Source organism: Azolla caroliniana, unplaced genomic scaffold (genome assembly GCF_043228905.1).
Source record: "Azolla caroliniana isolate FFs.n. ecotype wild unplaced genomic scaffold, voAzoCaro1.0.p SCAF_1059, whole genome shotgun sequence".
NCBI classification, from domain to species: Eukaryota; Viridiplantae; Streptophyta; class Polypodiopsida; order Salviniales; family Salviniaceae; genus Azolla; species Azolla caroliniana.
This window is the reverse complement of record NW_028231494.1, coordinates 1-11,678: the sequence shown is the minus strand read 5'-3', so window position 1 is coordinate 11,678 and position 11,678 is coordinate 1. Positions and strand designations below refer to the sequence as shown.

The 11,678-nt window shown below is 38.9% G+C and overlaps 1 protein-coding gene across 1 annotated transcript; it reads left to right on the top strand.

Annotated features, from left to right (window-relative positions):
• The first annotated feature begins 2,076 nt into the window (after nt 1-2,076).
• Nucleotides 2,077-4,104, top strand: LOC147847413 (F-box/kelch-repeat protein SKIP25-like). The gene has a single exon (XM_087339228.1). It carries the CDS (start codon nt 2,133-2,135, stop codon nt 3,633-3,635), a length of 1,503 nt encoding a protein of 500 aa, XP_087195354.1. The 5' UTR covers nt 2,077-2,132; the 3' UTR covers nt 3,636-4,104.
• The last annotated feature ends 7,574 nt before the right edge of the window (nt 4,105-11,678 follow it).

The following is an 11,678-nucleotide window of genomic DNA, read 5'->3' as shown; positions in this document are numbered from 1 at the left end:
TTGATTCATAATAGATGACCAGATCACACGCTCTTGTTTCTAACAATACAATTCACACATTCCACATGCGTTCCTTGTTCACATTTATCCATTGATGTCATGGCTGACCTTTCACAATAAAAAGAACCAAAACGACCCTACCCATAATTAGTATATAGTTATTGGTCCTCAATGCTCACATTCTGTGTGCGCCACCATAGAAATTCATCACATAGCCTCTCTATGAAGCTCTCTCAACGGCGCCAATGTTTGCAGGTGGAGATTACATGCACAAACAAGAACGCATCAAGGTGAAGGATGTCATAGTCGTAAGCAAGAAGGGTCAAGAGTTAAGTATGTTGATATGGCTGGGGAGGCAAACTTCTTTTGTCTTTCTTTGGTGGGTGACTTGGGAGGTGGGGGTTTAAGTGGTAACAAAAAGGTGGACTTAAATACATGTGATGGTATGGTATGGTGGGGGGTGGTGGATGGGATGGCAAATTGTTTATGCCGACCAAAACACACAAAAGACGGAGAAGGCTTTCTACATTTGGACTCCCATGATTCTCTTTCTTTGTTTATCTTCTCGTTCCTCCTTGATTCTCGGCAAAAAGCGTAAAAAGGTCACCCCCACTCTCTAAATAATCAAAATAAGTTACCTTTTTGCCTCAGCTTTTAAAAATAGCACCTTTTTGTGATCCCCTTTCTTTCGCCTTTATATTTCAAAGCTGTTTTTATTTATTTATTGTGTGTGTGTGTGTGTGTGTGGTGGACCGTGGTGGTGGGGGGGTTCATGTGCCCTAGAAAGTGCTCGATTGTCGACCTCTTTCTCTTGGGAACTCGTGTATTGTCCTCGTTTGCAAAACCATTGGGAGCCAACGAAAGTGTATGTGTTAACTTATAGCCTCAACACCGAATGCCCATTCACACTCTTGTCCGTAATCCCAAATTGGCACCTCATTAATCAAACATGCCTGCATGACCCTTTTTTAAACAATACTCTCTCTCGATGCCTCATTTCTTCTTTTTTTCCATCTCAAATTCCAACGAGTACGTATTCAATAAAAAGTTTGATTGTTTTGGCATTCACTTCCATTTTCGCATCCCTAAATAGGTCGCGCAATCGAGAAACTCGAAAGGCGAGATACAGATTGAGGCCAAGATTTAGAATGTGATCTAGACATTTCCCTATCGATCGAAAACCTTGTTATGTCTAACCGTATCAAGGCACACAAAGAAACTTATTTGTGGGGATGTCGATCATGGAGTAAATAAAAAATATCCCCTTAACATACTTTTTAGACACATGTATCAAATGTTTGTTTTACGTGGAGATACTTCTTCTTCCGTTAGCTTGCATTATGAGGAAGATGATGTTGTATCCATATTGCACATACACACACGTGAACCTATTCCTAACATGTGCCCAAAAATATATAGTCCATACAACGTGTTGAACACCACAAGTGTGGATGAAGATAAATAGTGCACATACACACATGTGAACCTATACCTAACATGTGCCCAAACATATATAGTGCATACAACGTGTTGAACACCACAAGTGTGGATGAAGATAAATAGTGCGCCAATGAAGAGTTCTCTATAAAGAGAAGTTCACACTTGTGGCTTGCATCTTGTTTCTCACATTGTACTTGGGGTGTGTTGTGCTGAGTTGACAAAGGGTGGGTTCGATTGATATGATATGATATGATATGATATGATATGCCATCATCAGACAACTCTTTCTCTGCACCAAGGACGGACGGGTCGATGCATGCTATTACATATTTGAACCCGACGGCCATCATCCATCATCCAAGAGACCGAACGAGTGAGAGAGCGCGTATGAAACCAAGCAACCGTTGGATTTCCTTCTCTTCTCTTCCCTTTCTTTGTTTTACTTTTTCTTTAAGGCTTTGGGTGGGGTGGGGTGGGGTGGGGAAGGGAACACAACACAACACAAGGAGAGGAGAGAAGAGAAGAGGAGAAGAGAAGAGAACACAAAAGAAAGAGTATATATTCCTTCCTGTATGTAATTTGTGTATATGAATGACTGAAATGAATGAATGAATGGTCACAGAAGAAGGGCGAAGGAGAGAGAGAGAGAGAGAGAGAGAGAGAGAGAGAGAGAGAGAGAGAGAGAGAGAGAGATGAGGAGGAGGAGGACAGACACAGAAACAGAAGCAGAAGCAGAGAAAAGGGCAATGAAAACTGATGATGATTCTCCCTGGAGAAGGAGGACCTCTCCTCCCTCGTTGCTCCCTGGTCTACCTGACGACATAGCTACTCTGTGCCTTGCCAGAGTCCATTCTCTTTCCCTCCTCTGGAAAGTCTCCCCTTCATGGCAATCCCTCATCTCTACCTCCACCTTCTTCCATTCCCTCAGATCCTCTCTTGGCTTCAAACCCCACAATTGGTTCTATGCCCTCCTCCATAACAACAACACCACCACCACCAATAACAACAACAAGGGGGGAGCTTCTAACTACCCATCATCATCATCATCATCATCATCATCATCTCCCCATCATCATCATCATCATCATCATCATCCTGCCTTCTCCTGGCATGCCTTTGATCCCCTCTCCCACACATGGTTCCCCCTCCCTCCCCTCCCCGGCCAAGTCGATTTCCAACTCACTAGCCCCAATTTCATCGGCCTCTTCCATGCCGTTCAATGTGTGAGCTCATCCACCAAGCTATTCATGGTCGCCGGCTCGGCCCAAGTTGGGCGCCGCAAGATTGTCCCTGTTCCTGACTTTACCCTTCCCGATCGTGTCCCCGATGACAAGGATCCCCTTGATCCACCACCACCACGGGACTCCAATCCCAGCAGTAGTAGTAGCCCTCGGAGGTCTCTCGAACCAGCCCTCGATTGCCCCTTGATCTTTGACACGTGCAAATGGAATTGGAGCCTTGGTCCGCCTTTCCGAGTCCCACGGCGATGGTGTGCGTGCGGGATCATGTCAGATAAGCATCTCATCGTTGCAAGCGGATGCGGCAAGGATTGGGACCTCGCGTTGTCGAAATCGGCCGAGATGTATGACCCCGACGTCGAGCAATGGGTGGCCTTGGAAAGGCTCAAATCCTCCAAGTTTAGCGGCCAGGCCATCAACGCCGTGAATTTCAAAGGGAAGCTACACATGGTATGCGGTAAAGGAGTGGGTGTCATGTATGACCCAAAGACATGTAAATGGATGGACATGCCCAAGGGCATGAGGAATGGGTGGAATGGCCCCAGTGTAGTGGTGGATGAGAAATTGTTTGTTCTAGAAGAGACTATCGGGAGGCTCAAGTGTTACGACGAGAATGGAGATTGCTGGACGAATGTCATGGAAGATGAGATGTTGATGGGCATGAATCAACTCACTGGTGCTGCCCCGGGGAATTTCTGTGGCATCCTCCGGGCACCGCCGGCTAATTACGAGGTATTCACAGCCCAACAAGAGAAGAAGCATTCCCCCGACACCGACACATCTCGACAAGTGCACCACCGCGATGTGATCCGCATTGTTGACATCCAGAGCAAACCTCCATCCATCAAGGACATTCAGGTTCCCTTTGGTGAGATCGTTGCCTTGCAAGTCCTCTCGAGGACATTCTTCGACACGAGGACGAGGACGACGATGACGCATGATCAAGGTGCAGTCTAACAAAAAACCCTTAGGGGAGGGAATGTTTTCAAGATCAAGATAGGCAAGACATATATTTTTACACACACACACACACACACATGAAGGGTGCATGAGTGTGTTATTGGAGAGCAACATATGCCCATACGATTGATCCAGTCTATGAGCCAGAAAACATGATATGATCTGGCTCACCAGACCATAGGGTTTTGTTATTACGACCCCAACAAATTACAAGATGGGGAGGGAAAAGGCTTCCATCTGATTCCTTGGTTTTGTTATTACTCCCCCAACCAACAAGATGGGGGAAGGCTTCTATCTCATTCTTTGGTTTTGTTATGACTACACCCCTGTTTATTTCTTAGTCATATAAGTTTGAAGCATTGTAAAAACCTTACCCTTTGGCCAGGAGTGAGTTGTATATGTTATCTTATAACATTTTGGGTTTCCTTACTTTGTAATCAGATACATAAAATAAAATTTTGTTGTTTGGAAATCTTTGTTCTGAATGAGTGACAAAATGTTTAGGGTCTTTTAGGGCAAAATTCTCACCATCTACCATCACCACAATATTCCGTTCCTGTGTATCAATCATGGCTTACTCTCTACTTTTTAAGATCATGTACTGTCGTCCCGTTCTCATGTCGTTCATCCTTGGCACTCATAGAGCTAACATAAGTGACTATCTCTCATAAGCATCCTTGGCATGGTTGCATTTCCTTGGAACCATTATGAAAAGGAACACTGAAAATCTTTCCATCTTGAAGAAAATGCGTGCTTTTCTAGTATTCCACAAAGTAAATGACGTCTTTGCAATTGATCTGGGCCTTTGGAGAGAAGGATATTACTAACCTTAGGCATTCAATTATAGGGTCTCACCTCCTATGAGCCACACCTTAACCATTGTAAAGAGGAAGATCATCCTTCGTTCTCTTAAAGTTGGAAGACTCTGAGTTCTTGGTTACATTGCGTTTTTTCTAATCATAAACAGCCAGATAATGCTCATATCTTGATTCCCACCGTAATTTCGAAAATCTTGGGAACCTCGAAGTCTTATTGAAGAGTTTGTCTAATGTGTGAACTGAAGACGTTATACATTCTAATAGTGTCAAAAAACGATGGGAGTTTCGGCGAAGATTGTGGTTTCCATTGCATGAATACCAACAATTGTTCTAACATCTAAGCATGCTTACTTTATGACACTATATCGCAAGCTAAGCATATGCTTAAGAAAGGAAAATGCATCATTGGGTAAACACCATGTCTTCAATGCATGCTTTGTACTCCATCCTCTTGCAAGTAACATAATAAATGTATTCTTGTTTGCTTTTGTTCCACCAATTTGCGAACTTCATGTCTTCAATTTCAATGTAGCCAAAATTGAGCTCTATCTTGTTATGACTCCGGTTCAAAAAGTAGAGGTACAATAAGTATGTTGTTCGAAATATACAATAGATGTGTTGCTTCAAATAAGGAAGGGTCAATTGTACTATTGTGCATTGAATCCCCCACCTAGCGATAAAGGCCATTATTCCTTCCATGGTACTATAACCTTCACTCAACTAACTTCTTTACAAAACTTAGGATGCAACTTTTTACAAGCTATTAAATTCATCAATCTCCCTTATGATATAAAAGCTAATAGTCGTTTGGCAGCCTTTTAAAGACCTCATCTTCTACCCGAGTAGAAAACTCAGAAGATGTCCAATTTATCGTTGTGTGAGTGAGTAGTGATGCATTTCGTAGCTTAACCTAGGTAAGGGTGTTTTCGTGCCATGGCTAATTCCAAGTGTTCTCATGTTTTGTTGCAATATGGATCGTTATCACGTGATTGTTTGAATGGTATATGTTACAATGAATATGTGGAGTATTATTACTACAGATATTAGAGAAATAAAGCTCATTGAGTCATTAAATTCCTTGATCACGTGAATGTGCACGTAGTGAAGCATTACATCTTATACAATAGGAAAACAAGTTTCTTCATGTAGCAAATCACTAATTTATATGGTTCATGTGTCGAGATATGCAAAGTTCTCAGCCAAAAGTTGTGAGCATATATGTTAAAGGCAACTTTTGTCTTATAAAATTGTATACCATTCATTACAAACTTGAAAATGTGATAAATTTCTCGTATATTCTCTTCCAAGCTTTTATCTAGGTTTGTCTTCTTCAAATTTGTGCCTTTTATGTCAAAATTGCATGCATAATTTTGTACTTTGAGAAATTAATCTTAATCTAACTTGTATCAAATGAACTTTACTTTATCATTGCATGTATATTCGACAAACATAATAATGTATATGCCCATTGAAGGAACACAAATCAACTCCATAATAAAAACCTGAGCTCAACATATAACCACCATAAATGGAATTGTATAGATTGTATATGAAACATCCCCACACATTTGTTTTAGTTGTGCATTATATTACTGGTGGGAAACCTTAAAAGTGTGGTAAAGAACAAAAGTTTATAACATGTCAAGTTAGAAATATTTAAAGAACAAAGCATAAATGTGCTCTTCAACATCACGGGAGACACAACAAAACATAAAAAGGACTGTCATGAGAGACGGAGTCAGGCCTTTTAGCATTCTATTTTGATGAGGACATGAGGTGGATGTCTTTTGAAAGCTCATTTTCACATTGTTGGTTTCAAGAGGTCAACATTGCTCTAAAGTTAGTGTTTTGAATACTTGGCATATTTTTAAAAGTGAACACCTTGGATCACATAATATGTTATAAAGTGGGCATTTCCAGAGTAGTGTCAAATACTTGCAAGATATACAAGCAATGATTCTTACAAATGTTGAGCATGTGAATAAAGGAAGTTATATGTGTGTGTGTGTGTGTGTGTGATGATAAAAAGGTTGAATGAACTCTTTGCTCATTATATAAAAAGCAAATACATAACCCAAAAGGAAAAAAAGGTGCCCTTATATATATTGAGGGTAGAATATGCCATGCAAATGTCCAAGTTTAATAAATATTTGATATTGTTCAAGCAACATTGCTTTGTGGACAAGCGACACGACTCTAGTCCCTTCTATTTATTACTAACCTCGGATAAAACATGCCTTTACACTAGTTATGCCTTTACACTAGTTCATGACTATTTAACAGGTAGGGTACAATTAACGCAATTTGCAAGTTTTGTTATGATGACAAAACAAACCAACAATTTGTATGCTTTCAGATGATCGTTTATGGTAATGTATCAAAAACATCAAAGAATCGGAAAAGGGACCATCCCCTACGAAACCCTCCTTTTGGGGAGCTTAGCATTTTTTCAAACAAAGCCATTTTAAATCAACCCTTTCTCATTACTTAATGATTTGTTTCTATTGGAGATCAATCTATTCTAGTGCACACGTATATCTAGAAGTTGTTTGTACTATGAATCACTTCATTTCTTGGGTTAATGACGAAGCATATTATAGCAACCAAGAGATAAAAACTTGGTTAAGTATGCATTGTAGACCATAGAAGTACATTGTGAATTATTGATGTACACTATATACATTTGATCAGGGCACTTCAAAAAGATGTTGTTCAATGTCCTATGAAGAAACGCCAAATTCCATTTGTGTAATGGTTGTGTTCTCTACTTTATCCATTAAGATTTTCAAATGCGGTGGATAAAACTTGATCATGTGTATTAATCTAGCTCTTTTTATCCCAACTTTAAACCTAATTACTTTAAGAGAACAACTCCACAAATACTCATCGATGTTTTCTTCATCTCCATGAATGACTATTGTTAATCCTCAAAATTGATTTAATGGAAGCAATTGACAATACAATTTCCCACATCACACATTTGGTTGGAAAAACATATAATATAGTTGATTGATAGGTTGGTAAGTGAGAACCCAAGGGAATTAAAGAAAAAAAGGGGATTTGTGGTATATCTTGTATGTATAGTCTTAAAACGTTTTATAATACTAAAGTAGTATCTTTTTTTCTACACAAAAATAAAAAATCAAGTGCATTTTGGAAAATTAAAGAAAAACTTCCATGTATTTCAAGCCTATTTAAATTTTGACTATGCTAGATGTTGTCATCTTTGAGTGGATTTATCCCGACACTTTATTGAACATTTGCCCAATATACTGATAATATGGACTAGTACCAAGGATTTTTGGATCAACATACTTGTTTCAATAAATCACGCTTTGTTGATGTGATCATTATCATAAGCAATTGCAAGCAAAATCAAATGAGCAACTCATCATTGCACCTAACACGAAGAGGAATTTCTTGGATGTAAGGAGCATTTTTTTGTTAGTGTGTCAAATTCAAACTTTTTAATCTTTAATTGTGGAGCGTTGAAAAGATTTAGCAAAAAGTATCTGTAAAGGCAACTTTTGCTTGTAGTGCATTTCTTGTATTCCTTAACATGGATATATGACAATTGACCTAAAAAATTCCGTATATCATTACGTGGAAAACATGTGAAAATTCATCTGAAATTTATTCCTTTCAAGGTTGTTGCCTTTGTTTTGTTTCCTTCACTTGGGGTTCTAATTGAATGATTAACTAAAGAATAATGCAATTTGAATTTCATGTTTGGGGTTGTTGAAAGAAGCCAAAATTGACATGCATATTTTCCACAAGGCTAACAAAAAAAGTGGGCTAATTTGTAGTTATTAAGTTCCACTAGAAAAGTAGCTTAATTTGGAAGTACATTTCACAATTTTTCCCTTGATAAAATTGAAGTAACATTTCCGTTGAATTTTGGTATCAAGAGAGACTTCTAAGGTCCACCCCAATTTTTAAATGGAGGGCTGGGGTTGGTAAGCTTTTTCGAGTGGCTGAGATAAAGATGTTCTACTAGCTCCGATTTCAGAATTTCAATTATTATATGAATTTCATTAACTTTATGCTAAATCCTATCATGATAATGAATATAACTTGTAAGAAAATAGTCCTTATAAATTTATAGCATTGAAAAATCGACAAGAATTATGCTTATAAAATAGTTGTCTGCGCATTATCCAAGTTTCGAGTTACAAAATCTGCGGCAAACATTTGCATCTAGATGTACGAGGCTTCATATATGTTCTACATTTTGACACTTGAGATCCAAATAACATTCTCCCGATGCAATTTCTGTAGATGTTGTGCACATACTTTTCCCTTGCAATGTCCAACTTTCAGACCACCATACCATAATGTATGTTTGGCACTCTAAAGGCAACAACATTGTTAAGTTTATCAGACCTTAGAATTTGCCTCCAATACGATGGTTGTAAACTGGTTGTGCATTGCATTGGCCATCTCAAATCAGCCTCAGAGGCTTTGTACCATGCATCATGTTGTTAATTAAGCTTTCCTTCGGGCAATGCCAATTGCGGAGAGCTTTAGATTGATAGCCATGATGGTGCCCTTTTTCTTGGTCCAAGTGTAATGCCTCCTCAGATTCATACAACAGGCGAAGGAAGATATGGTGTTTCATTGTAGCATTTATCTTATTTACAATGCACATGTTAGACGCAACCATAGCGGCAGACAATCCTTCTTGCGTTCCTTGCATGCTTGTGTCATAAAGAAGCTCCTATTATTGGAAGTCCTCCAAGTCAAGCTCCACCTTTCTCTGAGCTTTGGTGCATAGGTATAGTGGCGCGCGTGCCTAATTCTTCTCCATTGTACCCAAAGTGCTTCATTGTAATCCTAAATTGCGGTTTGTAGCTCTAATTTTAAAGTCTCACGAGCCCTTCAATGGCCTTGACATTGATATTGACTCAACCATCATGGCAGACACCCTTATTGCATTCTTTGCATGGTAGTGTAATCCATGGCAAACATTATTTTCTGTGATCGATTTGCATTTTCCTCGGGTCTTGATGGAGGAGATTAGGGGTGCCATCCAACCCCCACAACATGACTCCCTTTTTTAGAACATGAGTTTTTTGTACTTCATTGGAACATTGTAATATGAGGCTCAAAGTCTAGGGCTAATATCAATTACTTTGGATTCAATTTAAAGGTATTTGTTGTTTTATTCAGGAATGTAGATTCCACATTGCAAGTCATCGATCACTGTATCGATGTTGTTCTTGTTGTTTGAGTTTATTGAATCATCTAGTGTTTTAGGTTTTTTAAATGTTCACCCATCTTGTGGAGCCTTCTACTAGAGAGATGATTGCTTGTGTAGTACAGAAAATGACTCCAAAAATGTCACATAAAAAAACCTAAGAAGCAATCAAAAGAAGCATTCGAAGTGAAGCAAATGAAACACAAAAGAAACCCTAAAACTGTAACATGAACAACATTGAACACCCTATAATAAAACAAGAGACCATGCAACAAAAAACACTAAAATGCAATTAGGAACTCTAAAACAAACCAGAATTAGAATTAGAATTTGTATCATGCATAAAGAGGCCAATTTTGACATATGGGACCAACGTATACATGTGTTCTTGATATGTGCTTCCTTCCTAAAATGAGGTATTCATACATTGAAGTAAAAAGCCTCTTCGCGTGAATATATATATTTATATAGAGAGAGAGGGAGAGAGAGGGAGAGGGAGATGGGGTCTATAAGACAAATCACCATTACAAATTAGGGAATTCATGTTATCCGAACTGAAACAAAAAATAGCACAATCACTTTAATGCACAGAGTGAAGCGATATAGTTGATAGTTTGTGAGCTCGAAGTGCATAAATCACATGAGTGAATTGAGTGTTTTACAGGTCATGGTATCCCGGGATCATTGGTGTTAACATGAAGCTGAGAAAAATTTCACAAACTGAAACTTGGTGTCCTTTTGCAGATAAAAAATGGTGATCAATGATCTCCATGATTTGCTGATTGTCAAATAATACCTTATTCCATTAGTCAATTTCAAGGGGTATACACTACCAGAAAGTAGAAAGTTTTTTATTGTAAAGCCATCACCAAACCCCATTATCACATGCATGCACCATGATCCTTAATGTCCTGCTGTTGCCATTACCATTGATGATTTGAATGCCTTACCTGGCATTGTTCAAATCTGGTCAACGAGATTCACTCTTCAGAATAATGTTTTCACATCATGGTGGCATGTTAATTCAGCTCACATTACCTGACGTAGGCTGGAACCTTGCTATAATAATCAGTCATAAACATCATGAATAGCAAACATTTTCTTATTGAATATGCGTAGGCTTGATGAGGCCATATTCAAATACTATAAGCATTGGCTAAGAGTGAAATATATTTAACCACCTCAACCAAAAAAATTATTGTTAGGGAGCTTTGTTCTACATTGAACCAACGTTGTAGGAGCACGTTAAGAGAGGATGAGCATATATGTAGCATTTACTATGGACGTGGCATTTGAGGAATCCTATATGTCCACAACCAACATCGAGAGGATAAGACAACTCGTATTGTATTCTACTTGATAACGGTGGGTTGGACTGCCATTTTTGGTGAACCCAAGGTGGGCAAGAATTATGCTCTCGACCTGTCTGGCCTTCATACACACCTTGCACAAGAACTTAAAAAAACTACAGAAATGAATCTAATGCATACTTTAACACCATTAAATTACAAAAGAGAGTTGAAGGTTTTCTCTTCAAGCATTATAGAAGGAGCCACAGGCAATCCTACAGAATGATTGCACCAGAAAAGCCAAAATGGAAGATGGACTCATTCACGCAAATACCCTTTCACACATGTACCCTCATCTTCCCATCCAATCAAATGCCTCCTTTCAAGTCGCTACTTCCAAACATAATAGCGATTTCCAAAGAAAATCATCAGCAAAAATAGTTGACTCATTTTGTCCAAATATAGTGCGATAGTAGGGAGTCTGAAAGTCACCAATTGTGGTAGAGTAGCATCGAGTGCCTACTTCTGATCCGGCTATGTGACTTAGGCATCAGTTCCAGTCTCTTTGAAGTTTGTCATCACCTGTCCTGACCACTCCAACAGAGTAAAAAGACCGTATTTATGTGCTAATGACAAGATCTCATATTTTTCAGTAAACTTTGCCATTCAAATGGTTGGCACCGATTCTTGCTGCCGAATATGCTCTGGAATAAGTTTCTTCAGCAATTCAGGTGTT

What these genes read in the sequence shown, in the direction of transcription:
- LOC147847413 (XM_087339228.1), top strand. Translation starts at nt 2,133, where the DNA reads ATGAGGAGGAGGAGGACAGACACAGAAACAGAAGCAGAAGCAGAGAAA.